This window comes from Lontra canadensis, unplaced genomic scaffold, assembly GCF_010015895.1.
Source record: "Lontra canadensis isolate GAN:19392208 unplaced genomic scaffold, GSC_riverotter_1.0 scaffold118, whole genome shotgun sequence".
In the NCBI taxonomy this organism is placed as follows: domain Eukaryota; kingdom Metazoa; phylum Chordata; class Mammalia; order Carnivora; family Mustelidae; genus Lontra; species Lontra canadensis.
This window is the reverse complement of record NW_022631112.1, coordinates 1,988,730-2,009,869: the sequence shown is the minus strand read 5'-3', so window position 1 is coordinate 2,009,869 and position 21,140 is coordinate 1,988,730. Positions and strand designations below refer to the sequence as shown.

Below are 21,140 nucleotides of genomic sequence, written 5' to 3'. Positions count from 1 at the left end.
TGAGGGTTTTCTCTGTCACTTTCACAGAGTACAATAGGGAATGATCAGGGATGTCCTTATTAACTCATCAAGGGAAATAGTCCAACATGCTTGCTTTTTGATCTGGATGGAAACAATTTTTCCCAAGGATTTTACAAAAATGGAAAAAAAACGAGAGAGATGCTCTTTCTTTTCTTTTGGGGTGTATGTGTGTGTGCGTGTGTGTGTGTGTGTGTGGTGTGACATCTCTTTTTCCAGAATGGCCTTGTGCTGGACAGGCCCTGTCATAAAGCTGGGAGTGCGCATGGGGCAAAGAAGGACTTAAAGTGTTGAGAGGACGTAAAGATTTTCCATCTCCAGTGAGAGCTGCTGAGGAACAACTTCTGTGAATTTCAGATTGACATAAAAAAAGGCTTTCGTAGGGGCAGATGTGGGGAACCCAAGTTGTAGAGCTGCATTCTGGAAAGATCAAGGGAATAAGGGCACAGTCTCCGTCTGCAGACTTCCATGGGAGGCCTCCAGGGATCCTTGGCAAGAGGTGCCTGGGGACCCATTAAAAGGAAAGTCCCATTTCTTGTCATAGTTTCTCTTTCCTCCTGTCCAACCCCAGGCTCACACAGAATGGAACCCCTCTTCTTGCAAATCTCCTGGGGCCATTTAAAGGATGAGGTGGCCGCAGTCAGGGCATCATTTCCTTTCAGCATTTTTGGAGCCAAGAGATTGAAATTCTAGACCCAGTAGTGTCTGCCCCTCAATAACCTTGGAAGAGTCTTCTGGCGGCCTCGGTTTCCCCATCTGCAAGATGGGCGCAGAGTGCATCCTGCAGTTTGGGGGATTATTACAGTGGCCAGCACACGAGAAGCCCTCAGTGACAGCCGGCCGTGGCCGTTACTGACAGTGAGTGCCCTGCCTCTCGCGTTGGGAGAACACGTTGCTCAATGCTGAATGTCTCTTAAAAACAAGAGGCACTATGCAAAAGCTATGATGCCATCCATTATTATTATTAATAATAGGTTCATAATTACTTTTGCCACGATATTAAGTGAAAGCCCCTATGGTGGGCGATGACTAGGAAAATGGGAACTATTATTAATGGACCTGCCGGCTCCTGTTACTGGATCCATTGACATAATATTTCTCTCTGGGAATCCTTTGACAAATCAGCTGAATTTCCTATTCCCTTGCCCTAAGCACTGTAAATTTGATCCACATGTCCCCAGTGTTGTTTCTGCAGATTAATAATGAAGAAGGGAGGGGGAGCAGAGCCTGCACAGGACCCATGGATGTGTGGAAACTCTCCCAAATGTTCGTGCTATGGGTTGGAACGTGTGTGTGCGTGTGCGTGTGCGTGTGCGTGTGCGTGTGTGTGTGTGTGTGTTGGGGGAACCAAATTCTCTTTTGTTTTACTTGTTTTAATGCTCAGAGCCAGCTCTTCCTAATGTGTTTGGGTACTCAGCCATCAGGGAGAGTTTCTGCCTCGGGGCGCGGGGCTGGGGGGTAGGGGGATCCCCACCATGCTTTCCTCCTTCTCCCACTGGAAACAGTGCTTTGATGCCCTGCCTCACCATGTCAGCACCAGATGTGATAGGAGGGGCCACCGCCACGCAGGAGGGGTGATGGGATTTGGTGGGGGGGGGCAGTGAGGCAGCGCGGAGGAGGCGGGGTCAGGGGGAGGCCAGGCAAGGACAGCAGGGCGGACTGTCAGCAGAGCGGTCAGAGAACACTGCCAGGGTCTGGGAAAGAGGACGACTGCTGTGTGTGTTTCCCCCGTGGGATGCAGTGGGGGACTCCTTGGGTGAACCGGGCAGTGGGAACGCGCAGTATCAGCCCGCGCACTGGGACGGCCGCAGCGGGGCGCTCCTCGGATGTGTGCTTGCAAGTGGGGGGAGACGTGTACCCATTTGCGAGCCCATCACATCCAGATTCAGCTCCTGGCTCTGTCACTAAGTTGAACAAGTGACTCAAACTCTCTGAACGTCAGTCCCCCAGTTTCTAAATTGGAGACAGCAGTGCCAACCTTGTAGAAAGAGTAAGCTCGTGATGGAGATGAAGGCTCCGTTCCTGGCACATAGAAATACTAGCAACAGCTCCTGACAGAGCCCTTCCTTGTTAACGTGGCTGATGCAGGCACGGACACCCACAGCCCACTTTGTCCTCGCAGCTACACCATGAACCAGGTGCTTGCTCTCTCCTTAGCTAGCGCACAAGGAACCCAAGGCACAGAGAAGGGAAGTCACTGGCCCAAGATCACACTGCTGGTTAAGTGACAGAGCCAGGATCAGGAACCCAAACGTCCCACCTCCAAGGCTCTGTCTTGACCATTCTCTGTCCCTGGCGGTCGCCTTCCTCTTTACAGTTCTGTGTGCAAGTTAGGCGGTTCTACCCTGGATTGGCCACATCCCAGGGGCTCTCCAGCTATCTCAAGAAATTTTAAGAGGTCTTCCCAAAAGTGACCGATTAAATTCCTGTGGGTGTTTTTCTTTAAAAATAATAATAATAATAAGCTCAAGGGGGTGTCAGACAAAGACGCATTGACTGAAGAAACGGCAGTTGCCAAAGGCTGGGAATCTCTGTGGCCACGGGCTCTTAAGAACCAACATGTAATTTTAAGCTGGTCTGATTTTGCTTTTCTGGTGCTTTCTAAGAAGCCACACATTGAGCTGGAGAAATTTACAGGCTGTCACCCTCTGGGATTGATTCTGACAGCTCTGTCCCTCTAGCACTGAAGTGCTAATGAAAAACATTAATTAGACTTGGCCAGTGCCTGGGACGCATCCCCTTCTTGGAGCAGAGAAGACCGTGTCCCTTTCTCTGTGGTTTGTCCTCATCCCTTTCTTGGTGGAAGTGGAAATGGGAGCAGCATGAGGCAGTGAAAGGACTCAGGGTGTGGGGGGATCCCACCGGGGGGTCCCACCCTTGGGGTGGGCACGGTGGACATTCACAGCTCCTGAGATCCATGAAGGCAAAGCCAGGTCTCTTTGTCACCCCAGCGTCCTGAATGTCGCACAAGGCCTGGGCGGAGGGAGACACTCAGTATTCAGTGAGCGAGGAAGCAAAGGAGTGAATGCATTCTTTTATGGCCCAGGAACTGGGGCAGCCCAGTTCCTCATGCAGCTCCCAGAAACCACCTCTCCAAGGGGGCTGCTCCTCCTTCTGGCTTCTGTAGGACTCAGATGTCCTCAAGTGCAGCTTTGACATTTGCCTGACCACCCTCCCCCCACCAACCCCGCTCTACCAGAAGCTGCAGGGCTGGGCCTGTGGACCCTTGCTTCCTTCCTGAACTTACCTGTCTACCCATTTCCACACAGGTGTCCTCTCCCTCCCCGCGTACTTCAGTCCTTACAACGGTGGGTCCCTGGGCCACGACGAGCGAGCCGATGCCTACGCACAGCTGGAGCTCCGGACGCTGGAGCAGTCCCTCCTGGCCACCTGCGTGGGGAGCATCTCAGAGCTGAGTAAGTGTGGTGCATCCTGGTCTAGCTGGCTCTAAGGGAGAAGTCAGGGAAGAGCTCACCTTCTAGATTCCGGCCTCCTCCTCCTTCATGCTGTCTCTGAAAGCCAGGTCCTTCTAGGCCAGAGGTTGCAAATGGGAGGCCCATAAGCGTGGACATAAGTCTGGCTCTCAGACGCCCCAGTGCGTCTGCGCCCCCTTCCCACAGGGCAGCGGTCAGGGGGAGTTTGCGTCGTCATGCAGCTCGGCGTGCTATAGCCACCCTGAGTCATTCATCCATTTCCCCCGCCCGGCCCGCAGCGCTCTGCAGTTACACCTGCTACTTGTTCTTAAAGCACCCCCGGAAATCTCAGTGTAGAAAACGGGAGATCAAAGCTGAGCTCCTCTGGCTGAAGTTGGTTGTACTGGGGTGCCACAGCCACGGCAGGGCCACCTGGGCCTCCCCTGGGACCTCAGGGCCCTGCGGAACACAGCTGGAAACCCCTCAGACTGGGTCATTCCTGTTTGGCAGCTGCTTCTCTTAAAGGAACGTGCTAGGTAGGGAATTGCGTGCATCCCCCAATCTCTTGCTCATTGTCCCAGTTGTTTAAGAAATCAGACGGCATGCTCCTCTTTAGTTTTGCCTGGCAGCCCCGTGAGACTGGCCAGTGGCGGGCGGGGACACACACAGGGGTCGAAACTCGTGGTATAGAAACAGGTGCAGTTTCACTCTGCTCTAGCCCTTCCTGTGATGTCCTGGAGCTTTCTGAATGGCAAATAGCAGCCCGTTTGCTTCTTTAGAACACAGCATCTTCCCTCCATCCTTCTTCCCCTCCCCCTTCCTCCCCCTTCCCAGAACAGGAAAGAAAGTACCTGGTTCAAGGTCACAGAGCAGCTTCATCCTAGGGCTGGATGAGAAGGCAGGACTTCCAGCTCTCTCTCCTGGTGGCATCACAGAAGTCAGGGCTGGTGCATGGCTGCTCCGGCACTCTGTAGGAAGTGGGCTCAGGTATGTCTGGCTCAAGTGGCCACCCTTTTACTTGCCTGGGGCTGTGGGCTTCCTAGATGTGGCCAGTAGCCCAGACACCAACATCTCTAATAGCTGACATCAAGATTGGAGTCTGGTCCTTTGCCTTTTACCATGGTGGCCTCTGTGCCCATGATAATGCACAGCCAGGCAAAGGGAGAGCCATTCAGAAACTTTCCTCAAGGGAGGCGCTGGTCATCGTTCAGGTCCTATTGGTTCTACCTTCTAAAGACATCCCAAGTTTTAGTTTGCCCCTTTGGCTACCTCCACTTCTATCAACTCAGCCCAATCTAGGGCCATGTCAACACAAATTACATTGAGTCACTCATCTGCTCAATGTCCCTTCCATCCTCCCATGGCTTCCCAGCTCACTCAGTGAAATCCCAAATCCTCACCATGTCCACCCCAAATCCAGTATATGATTTGGCTTCGTCGCCTACTCCTCCTCTCTTATGGACTGTGCTCCCGCCACCCTGGCGTCCTGGCCAGGATCCTCCCTCCCCAGGGCCTTTGCACTGGCTTTCCGCTCTGCCTGTAACCATTTCCCCCACATACCCAACTATGTTGGCCCTTCATCTCATGTTCTTCAAGCTTCTGCCCAAATGATACCTTATTAGGCCTTCCCTGAGCATCCCCTGTGTAGATGAGTCCCCCATTCTCATTCCTCGGTCTCCCTCCTTACAACTTTAGTTCATTCAAAGGACAGTCACCATTTAAAATGTATCATGGATTCACTTGTAAATGGCCTTTCATCTCTCTCCCTTGACTAGAATGTCAGCTTCATGAGACTAGATTTTCTCTGTTTTATTCCTGCTGTACTGTATTCCCATGATTAGAATAGTACCTGATGCCATTTGTGTGTGTGTGTGTGTGTGTGTGTGTAAAGGAATGAGTTCTGTATTGTCCAGTGTTTGCCTCCTAAACCCACCTAGTGTGGGTCCACATCCTGGCCCAGTGGATCCTTGGGGCAAAGGGAAGAAGCATTCCTCTTTCGCATCTTTTCACAGGCGACCAAAGAGGCTGGTCACAAGCCACGTTGCCCCACCTCCCCACCCTGAAACCAGGGTTTTTGCTAACCCACAGTGAGAGAGGGAGGAGACAGAGGTGGAGGCTGGTAGTGGAGATTTTCTCTCCGAGACTAAAGAACTTAATGAGGCCACTGATACTTGGCACTGAGCTCCTCGTACCGAAAATTTACTGTGGGTTTAACATACATTAACTCACTACACCCAGCCAGGACCGGCCTGCTGGAAGTTTCTCTCTTGTCTTGGGCCCAACTGCACAGAGAATGTAGGCACTTGTATTTTTCTCTGTCCTTTTCTCCCCGTGAAAAGGTAAATGGGAGGGAATACGAGATAAACAAGACTAAGCATTTCTTTGTAAAGGGAGCCAGATGGCATAGGCCTCATCTTAAAGGCAGAGTCACCTTGCAGACTCTTGCCTGCTGTTTTTATTTGGTGGCTCATAATGAGGGTTGGACAGATGAGAAGCTCACGGTGCCTCTCCCCGAGGCTCTCCTGATCAGCCAGCAGCGCCAGCTTACTTTCCCGTGCCTTGTGGGCGTTTCTGGGCTTTAGGCTTAGGTTTCATCCCGCTTAGGATCAGCTGATTCTCAAGTACGAGGACATTTCTGAAGCGGCTCTGGGCGCCCACATGCACGAAAGCAAGAGTGCAGGCCAGTCCGGGCCACGGCATCTCCAGGCAGCTGGGGTGACGGGCCCGGATTCTGTGCTCTGACCCTGTTGCGGACTGAAACCTTTGTAAAAATAGAACAGAAAACATATGTCAGGAAACATGAAACCAAAGACATAACATGCAAGCCAGTTTTTTTTAAAATGATGAGACAAAAGATCACTCTGTCAAATCGCCATGAGACTCTTCTAAAGGTCGCTCTCAGTTTCTAAAATTAGCTTGCTGTGACCCCACAACAAACAATAACAGTTTGCAGCCCTGTCCCAGGGCCCAGACCACACTCTCATGGAGCCATAACCCAGAGCGTGTGTTTGGGATTCAGGGTCCCCGGGCTGATTCCTGACTCGTTCTCTTACTAGTATAGCCGGGACAAGTCCTTTAACTTCTCTGAGCCTGTTTCCTTGTTTGTAAAATGGAAATACCTCCCCCACGGGGAGGCTGTGGAGATTAGATGAGATCTAGTCTATTTTTCCCATCTCTCGAGCCTAGAAGATATGAGGTGGCAGGGAGGAAGGTCTCCCCTGGGGAGAACACCTAGGGTGAGTGGTTGGCTTTGGCCGTAAGGGGGGCTACCGAGCAGTGTGAGTTTTCTGCGCCTCCTCATAGTTGTCTATGGGCATCTGCTTCTTGGTCTGAGAGACCGATGGCACGCAGCTGGGCCCGGAGCCCAGAGCCGAGAGGCTGGGGACTTGCCTCTCCTGAGGCCCTTCTGCCTCCTTTGTGGTCCCTGCCCCCCACACTCCCCCGTGGTCCCTGCCCCCCACACTCCCCCCTTCCCTGGCCCAAATCGTTGGAAGGCCTCTCTCTGTTCCCGGCTCCCTTTCAGGGAATGCTTAAGGGTCCCTTCCATTTATTCCTTGATTCTGGCTGGAAATGTGCTGCCAAAAGGGTTCTACACCAAGAACAATAAAACGATCATAAACATAATTAACGATAATGGCTTCTACCTTGTCAAGTCTTTGAAGTGTTGCCACAAGGTCTCTCTTTGATGATGCTATCGGGGACTCTCTCACTTCTCCTCCTTGTGGTCCTGCGATGCTGCCAAAAGTTATGCCATTTTGACCTGGAGAAATGGAAGCCAGGTTTCAGCTGATAGCAGCCAACTTAGCCGCACAACTTGCTGCTGGGAGGCGGGTTGGCCTGGCGATTGTCGATGGCAGTTTCTGCCACCCGGGAGCCCGAGGGCGGGGTGGGACCTGACATCTCCGGGCTCAGACTCCTCCCATCCTGCCTGTGGTGAGAAATGTGGGGTAAGACTTGACTGCGTGGAAAAGAACCCTGGAAGGGAGAGCGCTGCAGCAGGCGGCCTGGAGGATAGAGGAGTAATGGTCCTAGGACAGCAATGATAATGGTGTTGTAATTCATCTGTACCAAGTACTGTGTGCCAAGCATGATGATAAGTGCCTCACACTTATTATTTATTTGAATCCTCACAATTCTGAGGTTAGATAGGTAGATCTCATTGTACAGATGAGAAAAGGGAGGCACTGATGAGAAACTTCTGTAAGGCCCATCGCTGGAAATAGCAGAACCCTGACTGGAAGCCAGGCGTGTCTGACTCTGGAATCTGGGCTCTCATCCGTTAACCTGGCAAGTTCATAACCTCACTGGACATGAGATTCACCGCAGGAACGTCTACAAAAGAGGATGCCCGGGTCCTGCCCAGACCAATTAAATCAGTCTTGGGGATGGGAGCCAGGTGTCTGTAAGTCACGAGGTACCCCCCAGCTGGGCTAAAATCGCAGGGACGAGCAGAGTCAGGTGTGGAGAGAGGAAGGGGAGGGAGGCGTGGAGGTCTCTTTCCCAGTGGACATCTCCAATTCCAGGGGTGTCATTTTCCCTGCTTGGAAGCCAGACACCGTCGCTGAGGCTCTCCTAGGAGAAACTGGCCGCTAATGGACTCAAGTCGAGCCCCACCAGAAGCTGTATTTTAAAGTGAAATGATTGTGTGAGGAGATTTCCTGATTTTGTAAATGTCTGGGGGGCACCCGTCAGGCAGCAGACCCCGTGCAGGGTGCTGGGGACTCCGTGGAGCAGAGAACCAGACTCACGGAGGCCGAATCACAAAGATTAATTGAATAAATGAGCTGGTTCTGCCACTCCCCGAATGCCCTTCACCAGAGGAAAACCTGCTCATTTCTCTTGACGTAGGGCCAGCCTTGTCCAGAGGCTTTCTCTGGAAGGGGCCATCTCCAAGGAACTGCCACAGGTTGAAGGGGAGCTGGTCCCCGGTCAAGGCCCCCGTCAGTTCTCAGGCCTGAGGAGAATGGAAGGGGGCAGGGGCCCGCAGGTGCAGGGGGCTGTGCTGCCCATCCTGTCTCAGCATTGTGGCCTCACACAATGATGGGACGTTTCCTGTCCCAGGCCACTAGGATATTCAAAAGACTTGACTTGGGCAGGATATGGGGACCCAAGGACCCCACAGACGTTAATGGGTCAGGCCTGGGTCACAGTTCAGTTCATGGACTTTGGAGTCAAAGAGGCCTGCTACAAATCTAGACCCTACCATTTACTAGGCACAGGACTTCGGCTGGTTAAGCTCTTTGCACCGTGGCCTCCCTGTGACTGGGGAAATGTAGGGAGTCAGTTAAGGATTTGTTTTCCAGATAAGCCTCCATTTCTTTACCTGTAAAATGGGGATAGTACTGGGCCCCAGTGTTACTATTATAAAAGGATCTAATGGAAGCCCGTTTCTGGGAAACCGCATACTCGGCACTCAGTGAGCCCTCGGGGCCAGTGGCCACTGTCACCTAACCTGATGTGTTGGAGATGGAGGGGCCTGTCCTGCGGAAGCACCTGGCCTTGGTGCAGGATGGCACGGGGGAGGGCCACCGCACCCCGGGGCTCTGCGTGTCAGAGGCCAGGACTCCCTCCGTCAAAGAGCTGGGGAAAGGCCCATAGGGTGGTGGAGAGAGGAAGATGTCGAAAGAGAAACCACATTAGCATAAGTTCTGAAGCAGACCGGCCCTGCCAAGTCTGGGGCTCGGCAGTTGGGGCGAGACTGGCAGGGAAAGGAAACCGAAATGGCTGTTGCGTGTCTAGGTGACGGTTCCCACCTCTGCCTGCCGGCTCCGGGGTAAACAGTAATTACGCACCACTGCAGAGGAGCCGCTTCTCTGCAGCCGCGAGGAGCCTTGGAAGCATGGGGGTGGTGACCTCAGACTTCTTTTCTCTCCCTCCACCCCCGTCACCCTCCCCGCAGGTGACCTGGTATCCCGCGCCATGCACCACATGCAGGGCCGCCGGCCACTCTGCCCGGGCTCCAGCCCCGCCCGCCAGGCCCGCCAGCCGCCCCAGCCCATCACCTGGTCCCCCGACGCCCTCCACACGCTCTACTACTTCCTGCGCTGTCCACAGATGGAGTCCATGGAGAACCCCAACCTGGACCCCCCGAGGATGGCCCTGAACAACGAACGGTAAGGGTCCCGCCGAGTCTGCTCCGCGGGTGGACTGTGGCCCACACGGGCCCGGCCCTGGCCTGCAGTCATGCCCTTCACCCCAGGTGGGCGCGGCCTGGGGTCGTCGAGGCTCAGAATGTATTGTGGCTTGTGTCTCGGGTGTTCCTGCTCTAACACTCGCTTCCTGGGCTCGCTGGCATTCAGGCGCGCCTTTATAAACACTGGTATTCACAGATGCCTGCAAAGGTGCTAGTGGGTGAGTGCGGGCTTTGAGGAGAAGCACTAAGGACAGCGTCTGGCTGGGAACAGGCCCCCCGTCAATGGCAGCCCTGTGATCAGGGTGAGGCCAACGTTCCCACTGTTAGTAGGGACCTAAGTCTTGCTCTGCCCCAGCCACTCAAGTCACAGATGAGAGCATCGTGCCTCTGGCAGGTTTGTGGTTGAAGAGCCGCGGGACCCAGGCCTGCTGCTCTCTCTTCCTGGCTGGAAACAGGGCTGAGAAGCACGGATGTGAAGGTTTTGCACTGCACAAGGGGACCCAGTGAGGGGCACGAGTGGGAGGCAAACACAGCCTGAAGACCAGGTTGCCTTGTCTCGTTGCCTTGTCTAGTCTTACTCACAGGGCTGGCTTGTAAAATTTGTCTTCCTGGAGAGGATGCTTTTTTCTGATTCACCCAGAACATCATATGTGCTGGCATAATTCTCACCTGGTGGGCCAGATGGCTACCTGGCAGGCTCTGTCCAGGGGCTCAAGAGTTGGGTGCCTAAAGGTCCCGGGAGAGACTTGCCCTTGACTGAGAAAGCACGGTCGGCACACATTCCCCCGCTCAGCAGTCCCTAGAGAGGGAGAGAGCCCAGGCAGTGGGGGGTGCTCTGTGCCACATGGAGGAGGAAGGAGCCCCCACCCCATCGGGCTGCTGCCTTGGAGAGGCGTCGGATCTCATCAACTTTGTGGGCCTCGCACCTGCTCCGCAGCCAGGCCCACTTCTCTGGTGCCCCCACGGTCACAGAAAACAAAGCTGTGATGCGTCCCAGCTCGTTCAAAACGGCCATCGTGGAAATAGGGGATATCCTGTAGACCTGTGGCCAACATTGCAGGTTGAGAATGCAGCGGCCCAGGCTGTGCACGAACAGCGCTCATGGACCCTGAGAACTTTGTGCAAGGTTTCAGGCCTCCCTGAGTGTCAGCCTCCTCTGCTGTAAACGGTGGCAGTGAAGCCATTATAAGGGTTGAATCGTGACAATCAACATTTCCTGAGCACTTAGGAGGTGCTGGGCACCGTGCTGAGTGCTTGACAGCTGTGTGCTTTTGAGTATGCCCACAGGAAATGTATGGGCTTCACGGCCCCACTGGACAGATGAGGAAGTGGAGGCAGAGAGAGGTTTGGTGACTTGCCAAGGCCACAGAGGCTCTGCTCACAACCACTATACACGAACGACTGTGTGTGTGACAGGTGGCATGAAGCAACGGTGGCCCAGGGACACACACGTAGTAGGCTCCCAGTAAAGGCTACCTCTGCTGTGATTATGACCAATGTCATTATTAGATCGTCACTGTCTTGGTGATGGAGGATGAATGCAGGGACCAGGTAAGTCACTCTGGGCCTGACCCTGAGCAGGAAGGCAGCGGGTGGAGGCTTCCTAAAGGAAGCACCCAGCAGGAAGGGGAACCGGAGCAGAGGCCCTAAGTCGCAGCTGTTTCTGCTTTGTGCAGAAATTGTTGTGGTTTCCAGAGTGGGCTGGGAGGGAGAAAGGGCAAGGAAAACATGTGAGGGGTGGGGGGGGACTCGCTGGTTGTTTGGTGAGGTCCCCAGGGAGCTAGACAATGCCTTATCACCCAAGCAAAAGTGGCTGGGAAAAGATGAGAAAACTTCTTTGGGTCCACTGCTGTGGCCTAGGCCTCTTGGCCCTCTGGTGGTGACCATGGCCATTGGCCATGGGGCAGGCCAGGGAGGGGCTCCTCTGCAGCCGTGGCGCCCAGAACCCTTTGGCTGTCTGTGGCTGTCCTCTGGCTTTCCTCCTGGGAGAACTCCTCACCCCCAGTGCTCTAACGCACAGCCGCAGAGTTTCTGCATGACTTGGGTTGTTGTCTGGATGCAATTGTAGTAGCTCAGCTACTATACGTGTGTGTGTGTGTGTGTGTGTGTGTGTGTGTGTAGATATCTCATTATTTAAAATCCACACTGTCTGTGGCACAAAAGAATTGGTAGCTAAGGCATTTTTCCATGAATCATTCAAATGAGTATTAGATACATGGGGAATTGGAACCACCCTTAGGAAAAAAGTATCCAGACATTTTAGATTTGGGCACGAAAAGGAGGACACCCTAAAAATACCCAGGCTGGCAGACAGCCTGACAGCTGTGTGGTGGCCCGGCTCCTGGCTGCTTGGATCCTGCCACACTTGGACTCCGTTGGATGGGGCAGGCCCCAGCGAGCCTGGCTGCCCCTTCCTGGGGGCCACCAAGCTCTCGTTCCATGGCAGGCAATGCCACACATCTCCTCAAGGCACCGCCATGCTGGCATCCTCACCAGAGCTCTGGGGAAACCTCCTCTCCATGCACACTTATGGCCAGAATTGGCTCTAGGGCAACAGGGCTTTGCTTTTGTGAGTCTGGGGAGGGCTGTCTGTCTCCTTCCGTCTCCTCTACCCCCACTTCATTGACTCTTGAAGTTCCTGCCTCTGTCCCACGTGAGGAATGTGGGGGCCAAGTCCACCCAGCCAGAATCCAGAGCCTCTGATTTCCGGTATGATGGCTGAACGGGGTCCCAGAGGCCTCTGGTTCAGGGACCGGGTGGCTCGGGGCCTGTGGTCTTCAAGGTCTGCGGGGATATAGGGGTCTTCCACTGCCTTGCTCACAGGGGCTGAGGAGCCCAGTGTGGTGGCTTGGGTTTGGCCACACGGTAACATTGATGGTGCCATTCACATCTCTGCTCAGAGATTTCTGCTTGGAGGAAATGGCCCTTCCTCCTTCCCACGGGGCACTCTGTGACCCCATCCCTGCTGCTAAAGGGTGAGACAGGCGTTCCTCCCTCTGTGTGAAGCTCCTCACGGCCTCCCTGCTAAGTCACGTGCTGCGTCGGCCCCGCTCAGTCGGGCTTTAGTATCTCCCGGGAGGGGCCGTCTCCCCGGAGCCTCCTGCTTGGGGTGCGGGAGGGGAGGTGCCTGGAGGAGGGAGCAGCAGAAACAGGAGCCACGGTGGGTAGGGGGGCAGCTTTGCGAGGGACAGTTGGGCTCTGGAGCCCAGGCTTTGGGGTGAGGCCTTGATTCTGGTCCAACCTCCCACACAAGCCCCTCCACGTTCCAGACGCCTCACCTGGAAAACGGGGAGGATGAGGTGAGATAACACATAGAAGGTAGCCAGCTCTTCCTTTGAAAAGGCCTTTCCGCCTATTTGTGTTTCTTTTGTGCCCCACGAATCAGCAGGGTAGGTGCTGGAATGACCTCCGTTTTACAAACAAGGGCTCGAGGCTGCAGGGGGCACCCAGCTGCTAAGTGGCCGGGCAGGGATTTGAACCATGTCTCTCCAACCTCACAGCCCTTGCCCTCTGCCGTGCCCAGATGGTTAGCCCTGGTCCTCAAACTCTCAAGACACCTGATGGGTCTCCCGGGGCCATGCTGGCCCCCTACCTTCCTGTCTGTTCCCAGCACCCGTCCCTTGCCACCTAGCAGAGCCTCACAGGCGGGGACTCCCCGCACCCTTCCGGGGCCCCTCTCCTGCTAGCAGCTCCGCCTCGCTGCGCCGGCGAGACACGAGGCAGGGTCTCACACACGGGAACGGTCACAGCTGCCGCCCTGCAGGGCATGTCAGCGCCTGAGCCCACACTTGAGAAGTGAAAGAACTTGCTGTCAGAGATCCAGGGTTGCCCATGGAGATGGGGGAACCTCCTTCCCCCGAGGTCTGGAGGAGAATGGACAGCCATCTGGCTAAGTGCGGTCCTTGCTAGTCGTGCCTGGAGGCAGAGGGACGAGCTCGCTGCAACAGCGTCCTGGGTGGAGATGCCTCCTTGGCCATCATCCTCGTGGGGACGAGACATCTGGGAAGCAGGCAGGAAGGTGGCACGGACATACAGGAGTGGCGGGAGGTCTGCCAGCTTGCCAGCAGATTGCTGGAAAGGAGACAGATAGTTCAAGGGGCAGAGGGGGCTGAGATACACGGAAGGTAAACCAATTTTCTGCTTCAAAACCTCGGGTGCTGGAGGGCCCGGTCTCAGCAGGTGGCATTCCCCGGTGTACCTGATCTGACGGCGGCAGCAGCAGGGATGCCAGGCCTTTGAGGACTCGCTGGGAATCTAGGATCGACAGCAGGCCCCTTGTCCATGGACCGGCGTGTTTGCTGGAGCCTGGCCTCTTCCCTCTCCCCGGCCCTGCCCGGCGCCCCTTGATGGAGGGAAGCGAACTCCGAAGGCTTGGGAGCTGCCGCTGCCCAGGATGCTAAGCCAGGAGGAACATGGGAGCCGAGCCAGAGTCTGATGGGAGACAGAGCCTGAAGTATCTGGTGTCATGACGTCCCAGCCTGCCAGAGCCCTGTCTGAGGAGGGCCCTGCTCTTTAGACACGTGCCTTTCCGATCGGACTTCCCGCTTAGTGACTGTAGAGCCCTTGCCGGCAGGTTCCTCCAGAGCTCGGTTCTGCAGACCACCAACACGCAGTCCTCACAGTCCCTTCTAAGGTGCAAGGTCTAAGTGAGTTCATATTCCTAACATTCTAGAACAGTACCTGGAACACAGTAAATGCCGGATAGGAGCTACTATGATCATTAACGGGATCACTTGTACTGGGCAGAGGGAACAGCATGCGGAGAATGCAAGGGAGGGGAGAGTGTGGTCCCTAGCGGGGACAGACAGGAGCTGCATGGTAGACAACAAGGAATCGGGTGGCAGGACGAAGCTGTGGGGGAGCCGGGACCGTGATAAGGAGAGGGCTCAGTTGTGGCCTGGTGGGTCCTGGTCCTGTCCTCTGGCATGGGGCTTCCTGGGATTGGCTGGTTCTTCTTTGCCCTCAACCCAGCCTTCCGCACTCAGCGCCCAGACCCCTCTGAGAGCGAGGGGAGCAGAAGGCACCGGGCAGCCCTGCCAGCTCTGCTTCTGCTTGCCTTGATGCTAGGAGGAGTGGCCTTCCTCCCAAGATGCACCCCAACACCCCGGCCTGGAGCAGTCTGGTCTGTGGTTCTGCCCCCCAAGACAGGACCAGGGGCCCCAAAGTGCTGGTTTGATAGTCATCTGAGGACACAGTTCCCGGAATGCTAGCTCTACTGAGGCTCTGGGGTCTGCTCCAAGGACGAAACCCTCATTCCGGTAGGATCCTGGTAGAAGATGGCATGTGTCTGGCCCAGCTCTTGGCTGCTCCGTTCCATGTGTCAAGCTAGTCAAGGAAGTTTCCAGCAAATATGTGCGCAGAATTTGAAAGCGATGGAGCCAGCCAAGGCACCACCCACCATAGGTGCCCTTAGTCCCCTAAAAGTCCACCCCTGGGGTTTCAGACCCCACCCAAGAGGAGAAAGATTCCAGGAGCCTATCGGGTCCCCTGGGAGGTGTTCTCTCTGCTGCCTTCCAGCAGTACAGCGGGCCAGCTTATCTTTCTGGGCCTCAGTTTCCTCGCTGGGGAAATGGCAAAAGTACGATGGCCACGAGCAGTGAACAAGATAATTTGGTGAAACACTAAGCTTAGTGGCTGGCTCATTAAAAATACGTATTAAAAAAAATATGTATTAAATGGCAGCTGCCACCCTCTTCATTATTGTAACAGTCAGAAACGTGTTGAGATGACACGTGTTTGACACCCAGAGTCGGCTGTCTTCATTGACCTCGAATGGCATTTCTTAAAATGCGGTTCTCAGGTGGTCTCTGTTAGTCATACTACTAATACATTACTGCTATTACTAACCTAACTACTCCTGCTACTAATGCAACTAGTGACAGGTCTCCTTGCAAACGCTGCCCGGAGCAGAGAGCCAGCATTCAGAGAGCGCACACCAAGTGGCAGACACCGGCTTCGGTGCTTTGCTTATTAACCCATGGTTCTCCCGGTACTTCTGTCCCATCAGCAGGGAAGGGATATGAGAGAATCTAGAAGGGTGCCTTCCGTGACCGAGTCTCCAGCCTCACGCAGGAGGCTGGCACAAGACAAGAGACAAAGAATGAGCAAAACCCAGCAGACAGTGGAAGAGGCAGCCCACTGCTCGATCCCGTGGAGGACGGCCCTCATGCTGCGCTGATGAATGGGAGGCCTCGGGCATATCACTTAGCTTCTGTGCCTTGGTCTCTTCTCAACAGGGTTATCACAGGCATTGAGTTAGTATACCGAGAGCGCTTAGAGCAGCTCCTGGCACACGGAAGCCTCTATCATCCTCACTGCATATTCAGGGGGACCTCAAGGAGTCTGGCGGGGTCAGGGAGTGCAGAGCAGCCCGGGATTTTAACTGGGTGTCCAAGGACAGCCGTAGGAAGATGGGGACAGCCTAAGGGGCAAGGGGCAGCAAAAGTCACAGAAGGACTTCGTTGTTTCAAAGTGTGCATTTCATGACACAGCTGGATCTACGTTTTAAAGTCATAAGAATTCGGTGGAGAGAATTTGGTGTTTGCTTTCTCAAGTTCTCAGTGACGGCGGATCTAGGCAAGTCCATCGAGGTGGGGCTGGAGGAGCTCTCCCGGGGAGAGGCACGTCCTCAGAGGCATCTGAGGGTCAAGTCCAGCTCCTGCCCCATTGCCCCTCTGGCTCTGGGATCTGAGAGAGTCCAGCTTCCTGTCTGAGCCTCAGTTTCCCCCCTGTGTAAAGTAGAGCCCCCTTTGCTGGCTCCTCTGCTTCCGGATTCTGCCTCCGAGGGGCACCCCCCAAGTCCTGGGGGGATACTGCCTGTACAGGAGAGGTATAAAGCGAGGAGAGACGCCTCTTTGTTCCATTCCAGATGCAGAAGGGGGGACGTCTCCCCTCTGCCGAGCACTTTACATAAATAGGAAGCACCACGGATAGGCTGTGCGCTCAGTGTGAAGAAGCAGGCTCGTTAATCTTTTGCTCAGCTTGCGAAAGTGTTTTCTTATCAAATAATAGAGATGATGGCAGTGGGGGCTTGATGCTACTGACTTAGGGTTCCCTTAAATACCATTTCAAGAAGATTTGCAACATCAAGCTCTTTTCTCTCTTTTCCTCTCCCCCTTTCTATGCATTAAATTCCCATCTGCTTACCCGAAGTGGAAGTCCAAGAAATCAGGATAGTGATTGGGTGAATTAGTACTTGTTTCCCCACGTCCCCCAGACTGGAGCCTCCAGTAACCTCTGAAGGGGCTTGTTTACAGCCCGCCGTGCCTGGTCCTTCCCCATCATTTTATCCGCTGCTGCTTTCCTCCAGAGCACCTTCCTGAGCCTGGGGATGCCTGGCTGCTGCGTATCTGTCTGCTTACTTGTCCACCCCCTGCTCCCCACCCTCCAGAATGTGAGCACCATAGACTGTGGATGGGCTTTGTTCCAACTGCGTGCCCTGCACAGACAACAGTCCCTGCCGCACAGTCGGCCGTTAACGAATTTGTTCAGTTAACGAAGCAGGATGTAGAGCCTGTAGGTTGGACTCGTGTCAGAAAGACTGCGGCGTGGGGTCTCTGCTCTGCCGGTTCTGAGCCGGACGACTGGGGCAGCTCGTTTCATTTCTCTGGCCTCTGCTTCTCAGCTTTCAATGGAAAATGACTGGATCTCCTTCCAGAGGCTCTTGTGGCAGTCACGGGAGGTCACACGTTTAAGGCACAGAGTCAGCTCTTCAGATGTGCTAGCCCCTGTTATCTGTGTAGTTACTGTTTCCGTCAACCTTAGGGAAGGCTTAAACAACCAAGCCATGTTGAATGCATAAATAATCCAGAAACAATGGGGAATTTTAAAAAATCACGTCTACTCAGAACGCATGTTGTCTCAGGGTCCCTGGGTGGCTCACTCAGTTAGGCAGCCGACTCTTGGTTTCAGCTCAGGCCATGATCTCGGGGTCATGAGATGGAGTCCCGCATCAGGCTCCACACTTGTGGAGCCTCCTACTTGTGGGCATCTGCTGGACATTCTCTCTCTCCTCCTCCCCCCTCCGCCCCCCCCCCCCCCTCCTCGTCCCCTCCCCTAAACTGAATAAATCTTTAAAAAAAAAAAAAAGCATGTTTCCTCTCTCATATGCACGCCCTCAGTTCCTGCCCTTAATTCCTTCAAGTCAGCCTGGCAGAATCCAGGGAGCCAGGAAACTCAGAGAGAAGATGAGGTAGACCAGATGTCACAAAGGCTAAGTGAGGACAGCTTTGCACAGAGATGTGTACAAACTTTAGATTCACCACAACCTACCACCCAAGGATTGAAAACAACTTTAAAAACTGGAGGGGGGTGCCTGGGTGGCTCAGTGGGTTAAGCCTCTGCCTGCAGCTCAGGTCATGATCTCAGGGTCCTGGGATCGGGCCCCACGTCAGGCTCTCTGTTCGGCGGGGATCCTGCTTCCCTCTCTCTCTCTCTGCCTGCCTCTCTGCCTACTTGTGGTCTTTCTCTCTCTCTCTGTCAAATAAATAAATAAAATCTTTAAAAACAAAACAAAACAAAACTGGATTTTATCCACCCATTGGTTCAAAGACCAAGCGGACTCAGCGTCAGACCCTCTCCAGCGTTACTGGGGTACTCTGGACCCTTGCTTGCTGGTTGGGTCCAGTGCCCCCACGAGATGAGCTGTGGTTACCAGGTCTCAGCTGGGGAGTGAGACGATCTGATGTATCTCACATGGGCTGGGAACATGTAGTCGAAGCTTCACAGTCTGTAAAGCACTTTACATGCAGCACCCTCTGATAGATTTTCAGGAGAGCTCCCAGAAAAGGTTGTTACTGTTCCCATTTACAGATGAGCAGACCGAGGCCTGGAGAGGGTCAGAGAGCCAGCCAAGGTCACAGCTAGGAAGAGGCAGATCGGGCTCAGGCAGGGAGGCCTGATTACAATAGCAGCATCGTCGGGGCTGCCGTGCCCCTCGCGCCTCCCGGGAGAGAAGAGGCAGGACCCTGAGAGCCGGGTCTCTGGGGAGCACTGCCTCTATGCAGCGTGATGTAGGCAGCCCGCTCTCAGCCACTGGGGGCCTCTTCCTCGGCAGACGGGAGTTCGCTGGCTCAGGGTAGCCAGCCTGACTGTGGGCATCTGTCCAGCATCTGACAAGGAATGAGCCAGGGATTGGGGGCAGACAAAGGAAGTGGTGGTGCCAGATAATGGGGGATGGAGACCGGGCAGGATCCTAGCCCTGCCATTGACAGGTGCCCCCAGGGGCTGCCTGTTGCATCTCACTTCCTGCCCCATTGTTGGGGCCACAGGTCCTTGCAGAAAAAAGGCTGGACACCTGGGCCTGGGGGCTTCCTTCACTGGCAGTGTTTTTGTAACACGGCAGCCACAGTCCCCTTTGTCTACAACATCGCCAGGATTCTGGAGAGCCTTGGTGTGCTGGAAGTCCCTGCTCTGCAGGGAACAGACTTTGTTTTCTTAAAGGTGGCTTCCAGGGCTGAGCTGCTGATGTCCCAGGCACTGAGGGGACGGGAGAGCAGCTCAGATGATGTGTGCTGGAAGGCCGGGCTGCTCTCCAGCCGCTCCTACATGCCTGCCACACAGCTCTACAGAGCCCCTCCTCCTGCAGGAGCAACCACCTGAGACAGGACAGCCACCTGGCCCTTGCCCCCACTTGGCTGCTCTTGTATTGGACATTTGGGGAGGGAGGCAGTGTCTTCAGAGGTCTAGAGACTACCCTTGAGGCTCCAGGGCCCAGCCCAGCCTCCTGTTCCCTGCTGACTTGAGGGCTGATGAGGCCACAGGTGCAGAAGCTGGAGTTTGGGGGGCCTAGGTGAGCCATGGGGGCCAGCCTTTTGTCTGCCTGCCTGCTTTTCCTGGGGTCAGCCAGCTGCTGGGCTCAGAACATTTTGTGTGTGTTAATGTGGTGTTGCAAAGGACCCCAGAATCTTTGTTTGCTTGTTTGTTTTACCTTTTAAAGCTTACAGATTGCCAGTGGCTAGCTATGTGACCTTGGATCTGTGTCCCAACCCCTCAAAGCCTCAGTCTCCATCTCCACATTTGTAAAATGCACACTGATAATTGTACCTCCCCTGCGGGGTGGCTGTATTAGAAATAGAGTCATGTGGGGCCCCTGGGTGGCTCAGTAGGTTAAGGCCTCTGTCTTAGCCTCAGGTCATGATCTCAGGATCCTGGGATTGAGCCCCGCATTGGGCTCTCTGCTCAGCGGGGAGCCTGCTTCCCTTCCTCTCTCTGCCTGCCTCTCTGCCTACTTGTGATCTGTCAAATAAATAAATTAAAAAATCTTAAAAAAAAAAAAAATAGAGTCATGTGAGCAGAGTCTCCTCAATAAATCATAGCCATGCAGTTTACTGCCCAGAAGTCAGTGCCAGAGTCTTTTTCCAAGTTGCAGTTGGGATGTGGGTGCGGAAAACAAGGTCAGTCCTGGGAGTCAGCACCATCTTTCCCTAGTCCTCTGGCTGGGTGCACCGCTGTTTACGACGTGGGTCAAAGCCCCTCGTTGCCACTCAGGAATTAACCCCCTGTCCTCAAGAACCAGGTCCCTACCTCCTCTTAGAAGTTTCTAGAAACTCTTTACCTGACCACGTGAATGGGTTATCTTTTTTTTGCCTTAGACTGTGGAGGAGGGGGAGGCAACTTTTGTTTGATTATACTCAGATGAATCTGTCCAGAGACCCTACATGAAAGCCCTTTCCCCCTCCGAGCCCTGGGTGTCTGAGAGATAAGGACGCAGAACAGCTAAGCCATGGTGTTCTCCAAAAGCTGGCCCAATGGCTGGTGGCAGGGTCCCCAACTGTGTGTGTGAACAGGTTGGAGGCCCGTGCGGGGTCTGGCTTCCATTCGGTAAAAGAGTCTGTGGTCTCTTGTCAGCCGGCCCGGACGCAGAGCAGAAGTGGAGAAGGTGGGTCTCTCGAAGGTGAGGTGTGGCGGGCGGGCCAAGGCAGCCGCACTCCAGGAACGTGGAGAGAGGCCTGTTTTCACACGCTCCCCGCCAGGGGCCTGGGCAGCAGCCGCCGCCCACCAGAGTCCCAGGCCTCAAAGCTCCAGGCTCCCCGAAGCTGGCAGAGCCCTCCCTGCGGGGCCACAGAGGGCGGTGAGCTGGTGGCCTGTGTGCAGGCTAGCCCACTGAGATGCCGCCCTGGACGCAGAGCCAGTTAGGGAAGACTGATGGCTCTGTCCCCTCCCCCGGGGCACAGCGACACACTGACATGTGCAGAAGCACATCTCCTGCTTCCCTCCCCAAGAAGCCTCCCCCAGTGTCCTCCCTGGGCCCCAGGCTAACCCCCACCCCCCACCCTGAAACCCCCAGAAGGTGCCCTGGCCGTGGAGCCCCGCCCCAGGACACTGCTCTGGGGTCGAAAACTCTCCTGTGAAATCGTTGTCCTTTTTTTTTTTTTTTTTTTAAGATTTTATTTATTTATTTTAGAGAGAAAGCAAGCACAGCAGGGAGAGGAGGCAGAGAGAGAGGGAGAAGCAGGCTTCCTGCTGAGCAGGGAGCCCAATGTGGGCCTCCATCCCTGGACCCTGGGATCAAGACCTGAGCTGAAGGCAGATGCTTGATGACTGAGCCACACAGGCACCCCGGTTGTCTTTTTATC

General features: G+C 54.7%; 1 protein-coding gene across 1 annotated transcript in view; it reads left to right on the top strand.

Moving 5' to 3' along the window:
- The window catches only part of ABTB2 (ankyrin repeat and BTB domain containing 2), a 171,613-nt gene that overhangs the window by 123,777 nt on the left and 26,696 nt on the right, over positions 1–21,140 (top strand). Inside the window, exons 2-3 of the mRNA XM_032841050.1 lie at positions 3,288–3,434; positions 9,331–9,544. Coding sequence (XP_032696941.1) covers positions 3,288–3,434; positions 9,331–9,544 — 361 coding nt within the window. The remainder of the gene's footprint in view (positions 1–3,287; positions 3,435–9,330; positions 9,545–21,140) is intronic.